The sequence below is a fragment of the Cyprinus carpio genome, chromosome A10, assembly GCF_018340385.1.
Source record: "Cyprinus carpio isolate SPL01 chromosome A10, ASM1834038v1, whole genome shotgun sequence".
Classification (NCBI taxonomy): domain Eukaryota; kingdom Metazoa; phylum Chordata; class Actinopteri; order Cypriniformes; family Cyprinidae; genus Cyprinus; species Cyprinus carpio.
Window position 1 is genome coordinate 15,369,664 of NC_056581.1, and position 22,774 is coordinate 15,392,437.

General features: G+C 39.6%; 3 protein-coding genes across 3 annotated transcripts; 1 reads left to right on the forward strand and 2 right to left on the reverse strand.

The window, feature by feature from the left end:
• Nucleotides 1–1,653: 1,653 nt before the first annotated feature.
• On the reverse strand, nucleotides 1,654–2,640 carry LOC122146533 (trace amine-associated receptor 13c-like). The gene has a single exon (XM_042765757.1). It carries the CDS (start codon nucleotides 2,638–2,640, stop codon nucleotides 1,654–1,656), a length of 987 nt encoding a protein of 328 aa, XP_042621691.1.
• A 6,260-nt stretch (nucleotides 2,641–8,900) lies between these two features.
• Nucleotides 8,901–10,103, forward strand: LOC109081772 (trace amine-associated receptor 9-like). The gene has a single exon (XM_042765758.1). It carries the CDS (start codon nucleotides 8,989–8,991, stop codon nucleotides 9,985–9,987), a length of 999 nt encoding a protein of 332 aa, XP_042621692.1. The 5' UTR covers nucleotides 8,901–8,988; the 3' UTR covers nucleotides 9,988–10,103.
• A 2,784-nt stretch (nucleotides 10,104–12,887) lies between these two features.
• On the reverse strand, nucleotides 12,888–14,291 carry LOC109081775 (trace amine-associated receptor 13c-like). Its single transcript, XM_042765759.1, has one exon. It carries the CDS (start codon nucleotides 13,878–13,880, stop codon nucleotides 12,888–12,890), a length of 993 nt encoding a protein of 330 aa, XP_042621693.1. The 5' UTR covers nucleotides 13,881–14,291.
• Nucleotides 14,292–22,774: the final 8,483 nt, after the last annotated feature.

Consider the following 22,774-nt stretch of genomic DNA (forward strand, 5'->3'; position numbering starts at 1 on the left):
TGTGCAAATTGTAGCCTCTTTTTCCTGTTTGTAGTGGAGATGAGTGGTACCCGGTGGGGTCTTCTGCTGTTGTAGCCCATCCACCTCAAGGTTGTGCGTGTTGTGGCTTCACAAATGCTTGGCTGCATACCTCGGTTGTAACGAGTGGTTATTTCAGTCAAAGTTGCTCTTCTATCAGCTTGAATAAGTCGGCCCATACTCCTCTGACCTCTAGCATCAACAAGGCATTTTCGCCCACAGGACTGCCGCATACTGGATGTTTTTCCCTTTTCACACCATTCTTTGTAAACCCTAGAAATGGTTGTGCGTGAAAATCCCAGTAACTGAGCAGATTGTGAAATACTCAGACCGGCCCGTCTGGCACCAACAACCATGCCACGCTCAAAATTGCTTAAATCACCTTTCTTTCCCATTCTGACATTCAGTTTGGAGTTCAGGAGATTGTCTTGACCAGGACCACACCCCTAAATGCATTGAAGCAACTGCCATGTGATTGGTTGATTAGATAATTGCATTAATGAGAAATCGAACCGGTGTTCCTAATAATACTTTAGGCAAGTGTTTATATATATATATATATATATATATATATATATATATATATATATATATAAACCAGTGGAGGACAGTCAAATACAGCGAGGAGTGTAAATAAGACATTTGCAGTTCACAAAGTGACAAGCAGACGTTCCTACAAGTTGAATCCTAATGACAAGTGAGATTTTCACCTGAGATTTCTCTACATTGTAAAAAATAAATAAATAAAAAAATAAAAAAAATACAAAATTGTGACTATCCAGAGAGCAGCAACAGAGATGAAAAAGAAAAAGGCCTATTTCACACTTTAAAGCCAAAAGAACAAAAAATAAATAGAGACAGAGAGCCTATCTCTATTCGGCAAAAATACTATTATATATTTTGCTTATTAGGATGCTGTTTGCAATAATAATAATAATAATAATAATATTTTAATAATTTTTTTAACGAAATACATGGCTACTAAAAATGGCCCATCAATGGAGAAAGAAAGTATTTGCTTCCAAATGGTGTAATTATGACATCTACCAGCAAGAGCTAACAGGGCTATGCAATCCAGACAATCCAGTCTTGTAGGTTAAGCTCTTTAGTGCTGATGGAGTGTATCATCTTTGGGGCCTTTGTTGCAGCAACATAAATCCCACAGACATGCCAGCGTTGGATTGTGTGCATCAGTTTAAAAAATAAATCAACTCCTCACAAACATTATAAAAAGTCTTTAAAAATGTCCATATGTGAGCATACTGATCAAAATATTCTAAGAAGTTATGATGTGTTTTAATTATGTTTTATAGCTGGTAAAAAATGAAGCAAAGAGGATTCAGACATAGAATTCAGGTCAGCATACAAGGTCCAAGTTTGAATTTGTGTAATGGAGGAGGAGATTATGTTTATTATTATTATTATTATTATTATTAAAAGAACAGTCCATCAAAGCAGAAAAACTGTCACCATGAATATTAATGTCAGAGCTGATTTGCTCTCAGATTTCCTCCTCACTGAACCTGCCATTACACATTTACCACTCCTTCACTTGCTGATGTGCAACATCCTCAAATACAAAGTAACAATTATTGTAGAAAGAAACACAACTTTTAAAAATTAAAAACTGGTAATTTACATATCCTCTGGGAAAAGACTGAAGTATTCTGATGATGGCTTAAATATTTTTAGAGACATTATGTGTTTAGCTGATTTTCTAAACCATTTATAAAACAGTGCATAAATAAGCGGATTCATACAGGAATTCATGTACAAAATCCAGCATGTTACATTAAATTCAACAGTTGGCTCATTTCCTTCAATAAGACTCACTATATAGTAAGGTACCCAACACATAAAGTAAACCATTACCACAATCCCCAAAGTTTTTGCTGCCTTTCTTTGTGATCTGTTGACACCTGTGAAAGAATGTACAACCTTGGCCTGGTATTTTGCAACACAGAAGATTTTCACATATATAGACATTATTACATAAGAAGGGGCAACAAAAGTAACTATGAGGTCTGTGACAACATGTTCAAATTTGAAAGAAACTGAACAGTCTCCATAACACCTGTCTTGTGTCTCTGGGTAGAACATAGAATTGTATAAAATAATGAGAGAATATATGCTAGAACATAGCCAGTTTATAATAATACAAAAAACAGCTTTATCAGTTGTGACCCTTAATGTGTATCTCAAAGGGTCACTCACAGCAATGTAACGATCTATGGATATAAAGACTAAATTACCAAGAGATGCTGAAACAACCATAAAAACAATGAATAAAACAAGAGAACAAAATGCCTCTCCAAAGTACCAGCATGATTCTATGAATGTGATGCCCATTAACGGTATAACAATCAGTCCCACGATCAGGTCTGCCACAGCCAGAGAGAGAATGAGCAGGTTGGTTGGAGTGTGGAGCTGCTCGAAGTGAGAGATGGAGATGATCACCAGCAGGTTCAGAAACACAGTGAACGCTGATAATAAAAAAATGAACATATACAAAATGACATACTCCACTTCATGTTTGATTTCTCTGAAACATGACAAATTGTTGTTTGAAAAGCAATACTGGATTTCTTGACTGTTGTCCTCCATGATACTCTGGTCAAACATTTTTACAATTGATTATATCCTCATTTTTAGCCTGCCCCTTTTGTTAACGGTGTTCCTCAAAGCTGCCACAAAGCTGTGGTACGTTTCAGCTGTCAGTTTGACTTTCTACTTTCTATCAATGGTGGGATTCTAATTTATATGTACAGAAAACAAGGACATCCTATTAAATGTGAGGTTGGATTATACTGCATTAAACCCACCTGCTAATTAAATATTCAAAACATTCAGTGATGAATTGGATGGTGTCTATAATATAATATTTGTGAGTGGGCAAATAATTCATAAAATACAAACACTGACATTTAATCTTAGTTTTTGTCTGTAAAGCTTTTAATGGAACATCTTCTTACCTTTATGACCTTCTGAATATAAATGTCAGGGAGTCTCTGAGGCTATACCATGGACTTTACACATATAGGAACCACTTAGGCCTCTACACATGGAACCCAGCCCTCTACCTGTTCTCAAGGTTTCATCGAGTGAGGGCCTGGCACCGAGGGGATGGAGGAGCTCGACAGGGTCTACAGTACTCAGGAGCGGTTTTAGCAAGCCAACACTAAACCGGGCCTCTCATTGCCTCTACCCATTTGAGGTGAGAACACAGGAGGATAGTGGCTCCACACAAAAGCTATAGAATCTAGCAAATGTGTTGGGGGTCACCCAGCCCGCAGCTTTAAAAATATCTGTCAGCTAGGTGCCACGAGCCAGTGCCCAGTAGGATGCAACACTACTAGTAGAGTGAGCTCGCAACCTGAGCTGGCAGGGCACACACTGTACCTGATAAGCCAGGGTGATGACATCCACAATCCGGTGGGCCATCCTCTGCTTAGAGATGGCCTTCCCCTTCTGCCCAGCCTCCGTAACAGACAAAGAGCTGGTCTGAGATCCTAAAACTTTGTGTCCGGTCTACGTAGCATCTCAAGGCTCGGACAGGACAGAGCAAAGCTAGGGCTGGGTCTTGCCTCCTCCAGGGGCAGCGCTTGCAGGCTCACCACCTGAGCCCTGAAGGGAGTAGTGGGAACCTTTGGCATACAGCCGGGCCGGGGCCTCAGGATTACCTGGGAGTCAGCCAGCCCAAACTCTAGGCACGAATCGTCGACCGGAAATGTGTGCATTTCCACTACCCTCTTGATGAAGACCAGTGCAAGCAGGAGCAGAGTTTTCACTGAAAGAAACTTTAGCTCAACTGACTGTAAAGGTTCAAATGGGCCCTTCTGTAGTGTTTTAAGCACCAGAGACAGTTCCCAAGAGGATATGGAGGGGAGCCATGGAGGATTTAACATACTTGCCCCCCAAGGAACCTGATGACCATGTCATGCTTCTCTACCGACTTCCCTTCCACGGGGTCATGGTTAACAGCAATTGCAGCGACATAGACTTTAAGGGTGGCCTTCGCTCCATCCCTTGCTGCAAAAAGGAAAGCACAACCCTGATCAGGCATCTCGGGGGGCATTCTCGACGAGAAGAACACCACTCAGTGAACAGGTTCCACTTCAAGGCCTAAGTGTGTCTCATAGATGATGCTATGGAGCAATAGTTCGGGGAACCAGGTATGAGTTGGCCAATACAGCGCCACAAGCAGGACCTGCTCCTCGTACTCCCTGACCTTGCACAGCGTCTGTGTGAGAAGGCTCACTGGGGGAAACACATATTAACGCAGGCCCCGAGGCCAGCTGTGTGCCAGTGGTCTGTACCGAGTGTTCAAAGAACAACTGGCAGTGAGACGTTTCTGGAGAGGCAAACAGGTCTAGCTGAGCGGCTCTGAAATGTCACCAAATCAGCTGGACCTTCTGGGGATGGAGTCTCCATTCTCCCAGGAGTGTAGCTTGTGACAGCTCATCGGCTGTACTGTTGAGCAGATCTGGAATGTAAATAGCACGAAGTGACCTGACTCAGACGGAGGAGGTGGTGGGCGAGTTGCGACATGCAACGGGGGTGTAAACCACCTTGTCGGTTGACGTACGCAACGGTCACCATGTCCCATCCACACACCCTACACTGCATGCCAATTGTACATGGCCCCCCAGCCGGTGGTGGAAGCACCCGTGTAAACCACAGCATGCATGGAGACCTGTTCTAGGGGCACTCCTGCCCGGAGGAACATAAGGTCTGACCATGGGGTGAAGGTTTGGTGACAGGCCGGTGTAACTTAGACCTGGTAAGTCCCGCGCTGCCACGCCCACTTTGGGACTCGGCCATGAAGCCAGTGCTGAAGCGGTTTCATATGAAGCAGCCCCAGCGGCATAACTGCTGCTGCAGCTGGCATATGCCCCAGGAGCCTCTGAAATATTTTCAGTGGAACCGCTGTCCTGCCCTTAAACTAATTCAAGCAGATCAGCAGATCTTTCAAGCAGACGTTCCTCTCTGAGGGGTGCTGTCTGTTCAACCGAATCCAACTCCATTCCGAGAAAAGATCTGGGAAAGTTTGCACTTTTCCCAGTCGAACCGAAAAACCCAACTGGCTGAGGTGCCGGAGCACCAGGTCCCTGTGACCGCACAACTGATCCCGAGACTGTGCTAGTATAAGCCAATCGTCAAGATAGTTGAGGATGCGAACACCCTGGTCTCTGAGGGGAACAAGAGCCCCCTCCGCAACTTTCGTGAAAACATGAGGAGACAGGGACAGCCTGAAGGGCAGGACCTTGTACTGGTATGCATGCCATTTGAACGCAAACCGCAGAAATGGCCTGTGGTGTGGCAGGATTGACCCTTGAAAGTATGCATCTTTCAGGTCAATCGCTGCAAACCGATCTCGGGGATGGATGCACCCGAAGATGCATTTCTGCACCAACGTCTTGAACGGTAACCAGTGAAGGGCCCGGTTCAAGACACGCAGGTCCAAGATTGGTCGTAACCCACCACCTTGGTGTGACCCAGACTTAAAACCTGATGCACAGATCTAATATATAACTCATGTTATAGTTCTGTTAATCAGCTGTGTTCCTGCTATTGTCTAGAAATGTGTTGATTAATATAGAACAGTGCCAGGCGGAGCAGAACGCCATATATTTTTGGTTGTTTTTCTATGGTGCATCCCTGCTCTTTAGGGTCACTGACATTACTGTCACTGTTCATGAGCCCCAATTGTTTGCTGTGAGTATTCAACTATTTTAAAGGTCTGATACTTCTCTGTCATGTGATTCTTTGCATGGCATCATGCACCTTTTACAAAGAAACATAACTTAGGTTAACCTGTCATATAGACAGTTCCTTTTATTTGACAAATTAATTTAATAATATCAGACAGAAACAAATCATCTAAAGAAATCTACTTGTGTGTCTTTTTATATTTCAGATAGTTAAGTAATCCTGAGGTTCCTGTTTGCATTGGTTCTGCTGCAGTAACAATCCTCTAGTGATCTGTTCCAGACACATGCAGATGGGGGGGCTTTGGGGCCTGCAGCCCCTGCCCTTTTTCAAAATTATTTAAGCCAGTGACAGTCATAAATCAGAAGCCCCTAATGGTGTTCCCCATGGTTCATCCATTGGTGCTTCAGTATGATGTGTCCTGAATGCAGATTTGTGTGAATATCACTACACATTAATCTACTTGAAAAATGATTTCAGAAGAGATCAGAATAAATCAAATATTTATTATCAGTTAGGTAAAATATGTATTATGCCAATTACATAGTCAATTCAAAGATATCATATCAATAAAAGACATCAAATTCTCTAAGATAAATCTAAGAGTAAAGGATGCATACCTGACTTCAGGAAAATACATAGTATAGAGAGTGTGGATACAATTACTACGGGCTTTCTGGCTACAGAATCGCAAAGCAGTGTTTTTGTCACTTCCCTTACTTAAACCAGACAACAAAGAAATCTTCAAATCAGTTGTACAAACATAAAAGGCCTTTTGATTGTTAGGTTTGGTGATCAAGGGTCACACCTGGTTAGAGACAGATAAACATTCTCACAGACCTGAGGAGGGAACACACCCCCTCCTCAGCAGAACACAAGAGTTTTTAATCTTTCTTATAGTACAAGTGACTACTGTGAAATTGAGACCAATTCACCAATCACACAAAGACCTTTAAAATGACACCAAACATGAAAAGTTTACGATCATGAATCCTGAAGATATAGTAAATGTTGAAGGATGGGTGAAGGGACCGAAGAGCAAATGGTCTTTCTTCCAGATCTTCCTATCTAATCAAATCATTGCAAGAGTTCCTGAGTGTTTGGCTTCACAAAGAATTAATTTCATAAAGAAATCATTTCACTCCTTTCAATATATAATTATTAATATTATTATTTTTATTTTTATTTATTTTTTTATTTTTTACATTGGCCTATTTTACATTTGAGCCCTTGCCCCTGTGGAACTCTCTGCATGTCCCTGATCTGTTCATTAAGGGTGTGAAACAAGATAACTAACACACACAATGCACCGATGTTGTTTTGAGCTCAGAAGTCTGTGAAATGTTTGATGTCATTTTGATGTCTTGATATACTGAAATGAATGGCATCTAAATTACAGAAATCCAAATATAAAACTGAGACATAATGTGAATTGCACCATATATACAATCCTTCTTGTGTCTGCAAAGGAACAACTAAAGAAAAAATTGACAGCCCATTTAAAATGGCTTAACCAGTGGACAGTCTAATAGAGTGAGGAGTATAAATAAGACATTTGCAGTTCACAAAATGACAAGTAAGCATTCCTACAGTACAAGTAGAATCTTACTGACAAGTGAGATCCTATTGACAAGTGAGATCCCACCTAAGATTTACCATACACACTCACACAAAATAATAATCTGTAAAAACAGGGCATTATGTACTGTCTTAAAATTGAATTTTCTGTATTGATCTTTTACAGGTGTTTTACCAGTACTTTGAATTTTTCACTTCATTGCGTTTTGTTTTATTGTTAACCGAAATGTCCTTAAAATTACCAGTAAATTTTCTGTTTTCTTTCTCTCTCTCTCTCTCTCGCTCGCTAGCTCGCTCGCTCTCTCTCTCTCTCTCTCTCTTTACCCTATCTATCTCTCTTTGACCCTGTGATGCAAATTAAAGAATAAGCCAAATTCATAATTTTTGTTAGGCCATATACTTTAAATCCTGAAGTGTTGGATTTCCAATCCCCTCCGCTTCTAGTATATAATAAATTCGTAAACATAGTTTTCTTAAACATAGTGAATCCATTCTGGTATTTATGCTACAAGCAATGTCTGTATTTGAGAAATAACTGAGAGTCTGACCCATGTCAGGAATGCAGTAATGCAGGAATGTAGTTTACTCATTTAGTCCGGCTTCCAGAGAATAAATATGTATTTGTTTTGTAATAATTGAATATCTAAATATATTTTATAGAAAAATTGTTATCAGTAACAATTTTGTTCTTAATTTTATTCTGTGGTTCTCATGATAGCTGTTTAAGACAAGTAAAAACCGATTATGCCTATAGAGCCAAAGTCACTAAAGCACCACATGTATCCACTATCTCTCATGTATGTATTTATGATTCATTTTAGTATTTATAGCACCATTAGTTGCTATATGTTAAACTAACAGTGAATTGTGTAGAATTTTGTATCAGTGCAGTAAGAGTGTACTGTTCTGTTCCAGTGATGTGCTGCAGCTCAACCTTTAAGGGAAAAGATATTGCCTAAGTTTTATCTAATGGCATATTTTCAGGGTTTCTTTAGGAATATAGCAGGCACATGACCATGGAACAGTCGCCAAGAGAATCAGCAGCTGCCCAAATGAGAAATGCCCTAACAGCATTTGTGACTCACCTACAACCCTTAAGATAGTTGCTTATGAATGGAACTTATTATCTCCAAGAAACTGTCTTTAGATAACCACATTTGTGTAAAGAAAAGAACTCCTTGTTGGATGTTGCTAGAATTAACTTTACTGTTAACTTATCAGAACCTGTAGAAATTACGTCAAATGATGATCCATATGACTATAAGTACTAGTGTTTCTGTATTCTAAGTTAGTTCAAGGCTGGCTCCTCTTACTCATTTTCTACGTCCTTTGCAGCTGTGGAGAATTCTGTCTTCAGTGAATTCTCTGACAACTGATTGGACTTCAAATTTGACTCCTAGACTTCATTAAGAATATTGATCTCTCTATGGGGATTAACTGTAATTTCCCTACAAATCATTCTCTCTATGCTTATGAATATTTAACTTATGGGTGTGTTTAAAACAGTAGCATCAACCCTCTTGTGTAATGATGAGGCCACATTTCCTATAATATAAATGAATCCACAAAATTGGATTATTAAGACACATAACAAGCTTGAGAATCCTTCTAGAACTACAAAATGTTGCTATGATGAAGCTGTTTTATTTTTGAGACTTGTGGTATTCCTAATATATTTTTGAAATGCTTAATCGGGGAATGACAGATGCAGACAAACAAGCATTTGAGTACTGCTTTTCAAACAACAATTTGTCGTGCATCAAGGAAATCAAACCTCAAGTGGAGTGCATTGTTTTATACACTTTTATTTCTTTAGCCTCTGTTCTTACGGTGTTTCTGAACCTGCTGGTGATCATCTCCATCTCTCACTTCAAGCAGCTGCACACTCCAACCAACCTGCTTATTCTCTCTCTGGCTGTGGCCGACCTACTTGTTGGACTGATTGTAATACCACTGATGGGAATCAGATATATTGAGACATGTTGGTACTTTGGAGAGACATTTTGTTCTTTGTTTCCATTTATCCTTTATACTCTTGTTTCAGCATCTCTTGGTAATTTAGTTTTCATATCTATAGATCGCTACATTGCTGTGAAAGATCCTCTGCAATATTCAACAAGGGTCACAACCAACAAAGCTATTTTTTGTATCATTTTAAACTGGCTATGTTCAAGCATATATTCAGTTATCGTGTTATACGATGCTATCTTCAGTAAAGAAAACCCAAATACATGTTACGGGGACTGTATTGTTACTGTTAAGTTTGAGTATGTTCTCACAGACCTCATTGTTTCATTAGTGGCCCCTTGTTCAGTAATCATATCTTTATATGGGCAGATCTACTGTGTCGCAAAATATCAAGCTCGACTTATAAACTCTGTCACAAATGTCAGCAAGTCAGAAAAAAAGGCAGCAAAAACACTGGGGATTGTTATAGCAGTTTATCTTCTCTGTTGGATACCATATTACATTGTCTCTCTTTTTCCAGGATATGATTCAAATGAATCAGCTGTAATGAACATTATGTGTTGGATTATGTATATGAATTCTTGCATGAATCCTCTTATCTATGCATTATTTTATCAATGGTTTAGAACATCAGCTAAACACATTCTGTCTCTGAAAATATTTGAACCATCTTCAGAATATTTAAGTCTGTTCCCAGAGGTAAATGATAAGTAATCTGTAATGTTAAAACTGATTTCAGTATGTATTTTGCTGGCCAGACTGTAGTAATTCACTTTATGTACTGCAATATTGATGTACAAAACCTCCTGCTGTTTGATAGCACTTTTAAAGACAACCCAATGTAATACTGCAGCAGATACAACTGTGTGTCAGGAAATAAATAACTAGGAGATAAATAACTGTAATACAAACTATTACTCCATGTGTCTCCTGTTTCCCTGATGATATGGTTTCCTCTAAATCCCAAAACACTCAGAGCATGAAAGTGAAAAATTGTGATTCCGTTATATTCCTGAGAACTATTACTAATATTCAGCATTCAAATCTTTCTACGTCTTTATTGTGATAACATTACTCAGATATTAAAAAATAATAAAATAATAAAAATCAGCTGTGTGAAAAATAAAAGAAACAACAACAAAAAAAAAACCTGAGTAAATATTTATTAAAAATAATTTACACATTTACGTTAGTTTTCTGTTTGAAACTTACAAAGTAGTCTAATGATTCTATATATAAACATCAAAATGTAGAAAATTGCTTCACTATAAATAATCAAATTAATACTGCTTCGATCAACAATTATGGGGAGACTGTGGCAGTCTGTGTTGCTGTAACCAAATTCGCCCAGAGCAGTGTGGCAATGACATGTAAAGGTTTGTACAACCAGAAGTACGAGATTTGTAATTTTTTTTCTATTTCCTTCACTAGTGACTGTCCTGAGCAGCAAAAGAGAGGAAAATTAAAAAGAATATTTCACACTTTTAAGACAGAAGAACAAATAAATGAAGAGAGACAGAAAGATAGCATGCCCAGGTGAAAGATACACTATAATATTACCATTTGCTTACTAGGATGTTGTTTGCAATTTTTTCCAAAATGCATGGCTATTAAAAACTGCCAGTCATTGGGAAAATAATCTGTTTGCTTCCAAATGGTATAATTATGACATCTACCAGCAGGAGCTAACAGGGCTACCCTCACGCTAAGGAAATATATTTCCTAACATATGAAAGATTAATATATTAAATTATATAACAGTATATTAGAAAATATACAGAACAATATTTTTTGTAAATGTATTATGATATACTGAATAATATAAGGGATTGCCGCTTTCTTTTATTGAAAAATGTGACAATATATTTACTCATATATCACAATGCATGTAATTTTATATTCAGTAATACACTTTATAATATATAGATGTACATGTGATAAGATATGATACTGCATATGTATAAATATGATAAACATATATTTACCCATGCAGTATATACACACATATATTGAAATACATATGTCTTATGTTTAACAATTATTTACAATATAACTTTTTTATTTTAAAAAATATAACTAGTTTACAATAGTATAAACACACCAACTCATACTAACACACTTACTGAACAGACTATCACTATGCTGAAAAGTGCACATGCATTACTACTGAATAAAATAATATACAGTCTTATTGGTGTTTGGCCAATCGTCATCCTAACCACAGGCTCTACTCTTCACAAAAACCATAACAAAACAAAAAAAAACATAACAAAAAACACTAACAAATCTAAAAAAAAAACAACATTAAACAAAAACACATCAACCCTAAAAATATTACTCACCAAAAACACATGAAACAACACTTAATTTTAAAAATGTTTACTCTACTTTAACAGTCAGAAGCAAAGCATGCTGGGAACTAGAAATCTGCTGTAACTCATTCAGTGAATGACATACATTCACACTGTATATGTGTATATGTTATATATATATATATATATATATATATATATATATATATATATATATATATATATATATATATATATATATATATATATATATATATATATATAGCAACATGTATGTACAGTACATACTCAATAAAGGATCAAACATTAAATCTTCATGTCTAAATATATATGTATTTATCAATATATAGCCATACATTGTCAGTGCATATACTGCTGTATAATGAAAAAAAATATAAGCACTAGTTTCCCATATATGGAAATGTATTGTAATATATTGCATTATATTTTGCAGTAAATATTCCCATATATTTTTGTTATGAAGGGTATTCAATCCAGACAAATTTGGCAATCTTGTAGGTGAAGCTCTTTAGTGCTGATGGAGTGCAAATGCTCCAGTAGATGGCGCTTTTAATAAATGGAACACATTTAAGAACCCAAAGATGTTTTGGAGTTAGGGAGCCCAAAATTCTGCCATAAATGTTTGGACTAACTTCTATCAGTGTGTGAATATATGTTGTAATATGAACATATATGTATATGTATGTAATATGTTCATTGAGAAAATGACATTCACTGACTTTAACATTCCAGTCTTGATTTCCAAACAACATTATCCATCAGTGAGCATTCTTTTTCAAATATTCTAAGGAGTTATGATGTGTTTGAATTATATTTTATAGCTGTTAAAATAAAGCAAATAGGATTTAGATATTAGGTCGCCATACAAGGTCCATCATTTTTGACATGGTAGACGAGATACGTTTTTGTTTGTTTGTTTGTTTGTTTGTTTGTTAAGATAACAGGATTTAGAGATGGTCATACAATGTCCATTTTAGAAATTTTTATATGGTCAAGAGAAAACAACTGGTTTCTGTTAAATACAAGAATCCAGCAGATAACTGTCACAATGATTCCTAATATCAGAGTCAATTTGCTCTCAGATTTCCTCCTCACCTAACTTTCCTTTGTACATTTACCAACCTACATCAAGGAGTATATAACATTCTCTTGCTGATGTACAATAAAGAATTCCTTCAAATACAAAGTAAAAATCACTGTACAAGGAAACAATAAAAATATATCACATCAGTGACTTTCCACACAAAATTTTTTTAAATTCTTTAAAAAATAATGAATTGATCATTTATCCTCTGGGAAAAGACTCAAGTATTCAGATGATGGTTTAAATATTTTTAGAGTCACAATGTATATAGCTGATATTCTAAACCATTTATAAAACAGTGCATAGATAAGCGGATTCATACAGGAATTCATGTACAAAATCCAACATGTTACATTAAGTTCAACAGATTCTGTTGACTCATTTCCTTCAATAAGGATGACTACATAGTAAGGTATCCAACACATGAAGAAAACGGCAACAACAATCCCCAGAGTTTTTCCTGCCTTTCTTTGTGATCTGCTGACACCTGTGACAGAATTTACAACCTTGGCCTGGTATTTTGCAACACAGAAGATTTTCACATATATAGACATGATTACAGAAGAAGGGGCAACAAAAGTGACTATAAGGTCTGTGACAAAATGTTCAAACTTAAAAGATATTCTACAGTCTCCATAACACCTGTCATTTGTGCCTGGGTAGAACATAGTATCGTTTAAGATAATGATAGAATATATACCACAACACAACCAGTTTATAATAATACAAAAAACAACTTTATCAGTTGTGACCCTTACTGTGTATCTCAAAGGGTCACTCACAGCAATGTAACGATCTACAGATATAAGAAGCAAATTACCAAGAGATGCTGTAACAACCATAAAAATAATAAATAATAAAAGAGAACAAAATGTCTCTCCAAAGTACCAGCATGATTCTATGAATCTGATGCCCATTAACGGTATAACAATCAGTCCCACGATCAGGTCTGCCACAGCCAGAGAGAGAATGAGCAGGTTGGTTGGAGTGTGGAGCTGCTTGAAGTGAGAGATGGAGATGATCACCAGCAGGTTCAAAAACACAGTGAACACTGACAGTAAAAAAATGAACATGTACAAAATGACATACTCCACTTCATGTTTAAATTCTTTGAAACATGACAAATTGTTGTTTGGAAAGCAATATTGGATTTCTTGATTGTTGTCCTCCATGATGCTCTGGTCAAACATTTTCACAACTGATTATATCCTTTGTAGCCTGCCCCTGTTGTTTACTGTGTTTCTCAAAGCTGCCACTTCAAAGCTGTGGTACAATATTTCAGCTGTCAGTTCGACTTTCTACTTTCTATCACAGATGAGACTCTTAATTTATATGAAGAGAAAACAAGGACCTCCCATTAAATTTGAGGTTGGATTATACTGAATTAAACCCACCTACTAGATAAATATTCAAAGCATTCATTGATGAATTGGATGGTGACAAACACTGAAGTTTAATCTTAATTTCTGTCCGTAAGGGTTTTAAAGGACCCACATATTCTCATCTTTATGATCTTCTGAATATAAAACACTTGGCAGATGTCTAAGGTCTTTGGATCAGAGACTTGTATTGGTCCCCTGGGTCTTTGTCTGGTTTTTTCTTGGTTCCAAATTGTGGAACAATTTACCCAGTCATTAGAACAATTTCATCATAATCAATTTCATCATAATCAAACTCTGTCCTGAAGTGCCGGTGTCCTGCAGAGATTAGCTCCAACTTGCCTCAACACACCTGCTTGGAAGTTTCAAGTAAGACTTTCTAGTAAGACCTTGATTAGCTAGTTCGGGTGTGTTTGATTAAGCCAGGCATACACGGTGTGATTTTTGCTGTCGTATGAGCTCATTAATGGCATTTTGTGGTACATCCGTTATAATCAATGAGGCTCGACCATAGGAGGGGTTTAGAGAGACTGAATCTTAAAACTGCTTCGAACAATCGTTTGAGAAACTTTGTAAAATGAGGTGATATTAAATGCATATTTTGGGTTGTTTGACCTTGCATGCATGTAAACCTATTAGGAGACTCCCAAAACAATATAGGAACCTTATAAATAATAGGGACATAATAGGGGTACTATAAGACCATAAAAATATTGAAGCTAAAGGTTCTCATAAAGCAGTTATGGTAGCCAAGTCAGTAGCGCGAGAGGGCGCTAAAAAAGGTAGAAATTAAATTTAGCATTTATATACACTTAAAAACAAGCTTTATATAATGTTTAAGATTTTTTTATGAAATACAAATTTTGAATAATAAAAATTAGTTTGTGTCTGCTTATTCTATTCATCAGTGTTTGAACCAATAAAGAAGAAACCACATTTTTTGCTACATTATAAACTGCATACTGTAAGAGACATTTTTCAAAAACCCATATGACCTGCTCTTTAAGGTTCCTAATATTATTTTGGGATTCTCCTACAACAGGTTTACATGCATGTAAGGTCAAAAAATACTTTAGTATTAGTATATACACTTAATTTCACTAAATTGTTCAATGTTTCGTAAATGATTTGTATGAACCAGTTTTAAGTTTAAGTCTCTCTAAACTCCTCCTTTCCATGAGCCTACTCTGCTCTGATTGGTCAGATGCCCAGTCCATTGTTCTAGGTCTACTGAGTACAGCGCATGTCAGAAACAAAATGGCCACTGTCATAACTTAATGACAGCTCCAGAGAGAATGTATAGAGAGAAAAGATGGTATTGATTTTACCTTATAAATTCGACCCTGAGTCCAATGATGGAACATCTAGTTGATCAACCAGACACTGACTCGCAAGCACGACTGGAGCAGGATGTTTCTCAGTGATAAGTGTCAACTTAGTTTGTGGTAGTTAAAAGACGTGATTGCAGCAGCATTGTTATAATTTATTTAGGTGCATGTGTGGGAACCATATCAGAATGTCAAGGAAAAGTGAAAATCTCTGCTGCCATGAACTACTACAGGTAATATTATGTGTTTCTGCATTAGTTGAGCATTAGACACATCTTTTATAAAGAATTAAGTGTATTTTGAATGATCAATAGAAAATATAAATATCTATTATTTATCATACATGCTGTGATTCAGTGGAGCAATAGTCCAAATAAATTGGACACTGAATTGACCCATCTTTCAAAAGTAAGTGTTTTCTGAATTCCACGTTGAACACCTTGTGACTAGAGAAGAAGTCGTCAGTAAAATGATGGGAACACAAAAAAGATTGGGATTGTACTGCTGTGGTATCATTAAAAAAATGAATGCAAACCACTGATTCTTTGCAGCCCCATCATTCGGAAGTGAAAATAAAACAAATTTAATTTCACAGCGTAGGACACAGCTCAACATGATGTTTACCACATGGAAGTGCTACACTGTTTCAGGGCGGGTGAAGTTGTTTGTGGCCGGCCAACGTAGAACATAGGTGGCCATTATGCAAATGTGTTACACAGTGGCATGTAGCCATCACGGAAGTGGGATTCAAAATTCTTGAAATTCGTTTAGGTGATTCAGAGTAGATTATTATTATTATTATTATTTTTTTTTTTTTTTTTTGAGAGACACTAACTTTATTTACCATGCACTGTTGGCCTCACAACTTAGCAGATAGTTTACATTCACATACAAGTACATTACACACTGCAAGAAAAGTAATATTCAAAATGGAATAACAGGGGCACCTTAATTGCATGTGTTTATGTTATGCCTTTTGTACTATTTATACAATTTTAGTTGATGTTTTAATGTAATAAAAGCATGGATCGCAACATCCAAAGACTTATCAGAGAGAAACGGCTTAATTCTTGCAAGCAGAGATGAAATAAGCTAGAAGCAATCACAGAGCTAATATGTTTATTGAACCTTGAATTGTCAAACTCCACACCTAAATTCCTCACATAAAGGGGAACAAAAGGTTGAAGATATCCAAGATATGTTGAATACAATAACCTGTTTTATCTCTATTTAGAAAGAGAACCATTTTAGGAAGCCAACATTTAAAATCATCCAAAAAGGCAAACTGAGAATTTAAGGCAATTTGATTGTTCTGAGACACTAGTAGGTAAATTTGTGTATCATCAGTGATGCAATGAAAAGAAACACAATGTTTTCTAAAGATAGAACCCAGGGGAAGCATATATAGTGAAAAAAGAGCTGGTGCTAAAACAGAACCCTGTGGCACTCCACAAGCCAGATTTTCTACAGAAGAGGTGACGTTTCCTATTATATATATATGTTCCACCTATGTTCTACAAAATAACCAAGGCACTTCGACAAAAACCCTTTATTTTGTGGAAAACAAGTGATCAATATTACAGAACAGCAATGATTGTAGTACAAAGAAAGATTACAAATAAAATTTCTGAAGTTTCCAACAGTCAACAATTATTAGGAAATATACAGGCCCTTGCTTTGAATGACTTCAGCACATCTGCGGCCACAGGACATCACTAGTTCCCTTTCAGTCTGTCACTCTCGATGCCATGTCGGTGACCGGCGAAAATGGGATATCGCTTCGATAGACCAATCTACTTCGAGTGTAAACTAAACGAGCCAATGCACATTGGCATGCAATTATTCCATCCAGCTGCCGCTGATCACAGCGTGAGTATAATAAAGTAGCAGGTGCAATGCATACCAGCTTTTCGCTTCGGAGCCGAGCTTTAGTATCATTCTGCTCAACTGTGTCTACTGTGAACTACAAGTTCAGCACGCTCTCGGGAAGCTTTGTGTGTTGGCGAGACGGCGCTTCAGTGGTGGTCATTCCAGCGTCGAGTGGATTGCACACTTTTCTGTGGTTTGCGTTCGAAGGACGGGTATATCAGTACAAGGTCCTGCCCTTCTGGCTGTCCCTGCCTCCCCCGTGTCTTCACGAAAGTTACGGAGGTGGCTCTTGTTCCCCTCAGAGAGCAGGGTGTTCGCATTCTCAACTATCTAGACAATTGGGTGATACTAGCACAATCTTGGGATCAGTTGTGCGAGCACAGGGACCTGGTGCTCTGGCAACTCAGCCTGTTGGGCCTTCGGGTCAACTGGGAAAAGAGCAAACTCTCGCCGACGCAGAGGATCTCTTTTCTCGGTATGGAGTTGGATTCGGTCGAACAGACAGCACACCTCACAGAGGAACGTGCGCGGTCGGTGCTAGCCTGCTTGAATACATTCGGCCTGTTACATATGAGACCGCTCCAGCACGGGCTTTATGGCAGAGTCCCGAGGTGGGCGTGGAAGCGCGGCACTCACCGGGTCCAAGTTACACCGGCCTGTCGCCAAACCCTCACCCTTTGGTCAGATCTTGCAGGGGTGCCCCTAGAGCAGATCTCCAGGCATTCTGTGGTTTACATGGATGCCTCCACCACCGGCTGGGGGGCCACGTACAATGGGCATGCAGTCTCAGGGGTTTGGACGGCGCCTTGCCTCGAAACTGTCTCAAAGGTCCCGTATGAGGCAAGCACGTGCTGGTCCAAATGGACAACACAGCGACCGTTGCGTACATCAACTGAGAAGGTTGTCTGCGCTCCCGTCGCATGTCACAACTCGCCCGCCACCTCCTCCTTTGGAGTCGGAAGGTTCTGAGGTCACTTCGTGCCGTTCACATTCCGGGCCTGCTCAACCGTACAGCCGACGAGCTGTCTCGAGCAATGATCCCGGGAGAATGGCGACTCCATCCCCTGACGGTCCAGCTGATTTGGAGACGGTTCGGAGCCGCTCAGGTAGACCTGTTTGCTTCTCCAGAGACCACTCACTCTGCCACTCCCACTCACTGCCAGTTGTTCTACTCCCTGACCGACGGAACTCTTGGCACGGACACACTGGCACACAGCTGGCCACAGGGCCTACGAAAATACTCGCACAGACACTGTGCAAAGTCCGGAAGGATGGGGAGCGAGTCTTGCTAGTGGCGCCGTATTGGCCCACTCGGACCTGGTTCCCCGAACTAGTGCTCCTCGCCACAGCCCCTGTTTGGCCGATTACTCTGAGGAAGGATCTACTGACTCAGAGACGGGGCACCGTTTGGCACCCGCGTCCAGACCTTTGGAAACTCAATGTCTGGTCCCTGGACTGGACGCGGAGGTTCTAGGTGACCTACCCCAGGAGGTAGTGAACACCATCACTTCAGCAAGAGCACCGTCTACAAGACACACTTACGCCTTGAAGTGGAACCTGTTTGTCGAGTGGTGTTGTTCTCGCCGAGAAGACCCCCAAAGATGCCCGATTGCGGTCCTGCTTTCCTTTCTTCAACAAGGGCTGGAGCGAAGGCTGTCTCCCTCCACCCTCAAAGTCCAGGTGGCCGCTATTGCTGCGTACCATAACCCCATAAATGGGAAGTCTTTAGGTAAGCATGACCTCGTCATCAGGTTCCTTAGAGGGGCCAGGAGGTTAAATCCTTCCCGGCCCCCCTCCATACCCTCTTGGGACCTGACTCTGGTGCTGAAATCACTACAGCAGGGCCCATTCGAGCCTTTGCATTCAGTCGAGCCAAAGTTTCTTTCATTAGAAACTCTGCTCCTGCTTGCACTGGCCTCCATCAAGAGGGACCTGCACGCATTTTCGGTCGATGATTCATGCCTGGAGTTTGGGCCGGCTGACTCCCAGGTAATCCTGAGGCCCCAGCCCGGCTACGTTCCCACTACACCCTTCAAAGACCAAGTGGTGAACCTGCAAGTGCTGCCCCTGGAGGAGGCAGACCCAGCCCTGGCTTTGCTCTGTCCCATCCAAGCACTGAGATGCTATGTAGACTGGACACAAAGATTCAGGACCTCAGATCAGCTCTTTGTCTGTTACGGAGGCCGGCAGAAGGGGAATCCCGTCTCTAAGCAGAGGATGGCCCACTGGATTGTGGATGCCATAGCCCTGGCTTATCAGGCACAGGGTGTGCCCTGCCCGTTCAGGTTGCGAGCTCACTCAACTAGAAGTGTTGCATCCTCCTGGGCACTGGCTCGTGGTGCCTCGCTGACAGATATTTGTAGAGCTGGTATCCTCCTGTGTTCTCACCTCAAACAGGTAGTGGCACAGACGCGGCGGAACATCCAGCGCCAGGCCTTCATGATGAATCCGTGAGAACCATGGAAGGCTGGGTTCCATATTGAGACCTAAGCGGTACTCGTATGCATATAGTCCACGGTATAGCCTTAGAGCCCGTGTTTCCCCGGCAGACTTCTGCCTTTCCAAGAGGGTTTGAATCACCTCAAATGTCTCCATATACACCTAAATGGCTGCTATATGTGTATTTGCTCCCGAGACCTCCTTCAGGAAGAATGGGGCTTCCGCAGCGTCCCTGTTCCAAGCGGAACGGGTACGTTTTCCCAATGTTATCCAATCTCACCAAGTGAGGTAGTGCTTTGACAATGGTGAGTGGAACTACTTGTTCCGAGCCCTGGCCTACACCTAATAGGGGTGCAGGCAGCTCGCAAAGGGCACTGGAAGGGGCAGCACCCATGGCGCTTTGGTAGGGATCCCATTTTCATCGGTCACTGACATGGCGTCGAGAGTGACCGACTGAAAGGGAACGTTTCGGTTACATATGGTAACCCTCGTTCCCTGAAGGAGGGAACAGAGACGCCACGTCCCATCGCCATGGTTGCTGTACCACCGCTGAGCTGCCGGTTCTCCGGCTCGGCTCCTCAGCGAAAACCTGGTATGCATTGCACCTGCTGCCTTATTATACTCACGCTGTGATCAGTGGCATCTGGATGCAATAATTGTATATATACAGTGGTGTGAAAAATTGTTGGCCCCCTTCTTGATTTCTTAATTATTTGCATGTTTGTCACATTTTAATGTTTCAGATCATCAAACAAATTTAAATATTAGTAAAAGATAACACAAGTGAACACAACATGCAGTTTTTAAATAAAGGTTTTTATTATTAAGGGAAAACAAAATCCAAAACTACATGGCCCTGTGTGAAGAAGTGTTTGCCCCCTAAACCTAATAACTGGTTGGGCCACCCTCAGCAGCAACAACTGCAATCAAGCGTTTGAGATAACTTTCAATGAGTCTGTTACAGCACTGTGGAGGAATTTTGGTCCACTCATCTATGCAGAATTGTTGTAATTCAGCCACATTGGAGGGTTTTCGAGCATGAACCGCCTTTTTATGGTCATGCCACAGCATCTCAATAGGATTCAGCTCAGGACTTTGACTAAGCCATTCCAAAGTCTTCATTTTGTTTTTCTTCAGCTATTCAGAGGTGGACTTGCTGGTGTGTTTTGGATCATTGTCCTGCTGCAGAATCCAAGTTCGCTTCAGCTTGAGGTCACGGACAGATGGCCGAAGATTCTCCTTCAGGAGTTTTTGGTAAACAGCAGAATTCATGGTTCCATTTATCACAGCAAGTCTTCCAGGTGCTGAAGCAGCAAAACAGCCCCAGACCATCACACTACCACCACCATATTTTACTGTTGGTATGATGTTCTTTTTCTGAAATGCGGTATTACTTTTATGCCAGACGTAATGGGGGACACAACTTTTGTCTCGTCAGTCCACAGAGTATTTTCCCAAAAGTCTTGGGGATCATCAAGATGTTTTCTGGCAAAACTAAGAAGAGCCTTTATGTTCTTTTTGCTCAGCAGTGGTTTTCGTCTTGGAACTCTGCCATGCAGACCATTGTTGCCCAGTCTCTTTCTTATGGTGGAATCATGAACACTGACCTTAACTAAGGCAAGTGAGGCCTGCAGTTCTTTGGATGTTGTTGTGGGGTCTTTTGTGACCTCTTGGATGTTTTTGCCATTTCTGAATAATGGCTCTCACTGTGGTTCGCTGGAGTCCCAAAGCTTTAGAAATGGCTTTATAACCTTTTCCAGACTGATAGATCTCAATCACTTTCTTTCTCATTTGTTTCTGAATTTCTTTGGATCTCAGCATGATGTCTAGCTTTTGAGAACCTTTTGGTCTACTTCACTTTGTCAGGCAGGTCCTATTTAAGAGATTTCTTGATTGCGAACAGGTGTGGCAGTAATCAGGCCTGGGTGTGGCTAGAGAAATTGAACTCAGGTGTGATAAACCACAGTTTTAACAGGGGGGCAAACACTTCTTCACACAGGGCCATGTAGTTTTGGATTTCGTTTTCCCTTAATAATAAAAACCTTCATTTAAAAACTGCATGTTGTGCTTACTTGTGTTATCTTTGACTAATATTTAAATTTGTTTGATGATCTGAAACATTAAAGTGTGACAAACATGCAAAAAAATAAGAAATCAGGAAGGGGGCCAACACTTTTTCACACCACTGTGTGTGTGTGTGTGTATATATATATATATATATATATATATATAGTGTGTGTGTGTGTGTGTGTGTGTGTGTGTGCGTGTTTGTGTATATATATATATATATATATATATACACACACACACACACACACATATATATCACATCACCTGACATGTCTGTTCAATGAAATGAGGGGCTGAGGTGGGTGTGGCCTTTTGTTTGAGGGTGCAGCAATCCTTTCAGGAAGCATTGAAACCTGGGACATAGTGCCACCAATTGGTAAGAAAAATATCAGTTTTTAACATGATTAAATTTATATAACTTTATGTAAAAATTAAGGGTGACCCCGAATAGTGGAAGATTCAATGCTTCGATAGGAGGAGTCTGATTCGAATACCAATCTCACAGGTGAATATTCGCAGGGTGTTATGATCATGCCATTTTGGCTATATGTGCTCAAATGTCTGATTTCACATAGAACTTCTGTTTTTTCAGTTGAATATCGCCAAGATTCGAAAATTCCTATGAAAGGACTATGAAAATCCTTAGTCTGGGACACCCCTAGTGGTTTGTTGCCTCAGGGTAACATTGTGCAGTTAGTTATGTTAAGAAATTTGAGGACATTTCTCTCTTCACTTTACTACTCCTAAAATATTTTAAACCGCAATTATTTTAATATAATTATTATACAAGCAGGTTCTATGACTTCATATTAATACACTTAATTTATTTGTACTTGCAGTAACTGACACAACTGTACTTTTTTAGACCAAGTGAACTGCAAGAAGGTGAGAAAGAAATGCCATACTTTCCTTTGAATACTCATATTCTCATATTCTTATTCATAATCTACTGTAAAATCTTAATTTTTCAAAGAAACAGCTCATGTTTGCAGTGGCTCT

Excerpts from the sequence above, each read along its gene's own strand:
- LOC109081772 (XM_042765758.1), top strand. The coding sequence starts at position 8,989 with ATGCTTAATCGGGGAATGACAGATGCAGACAAACAAGCATTTGAGTAC.
- LOC109081775 (XM_042765759.1), bottom strand. The coding sequence starts at position 13,880 with ATGTTTGACCAGAGCATCATGGAGGACAACAATCAAGAAATCCAATAT.
- LOC122146533 (XM_042765757.1), bottom strand. The coding sequence starts at position 2,640 with ATGTTTGACCAGAGTATCATGGAGGACAACAGTCAAGAAATCCAGTAT.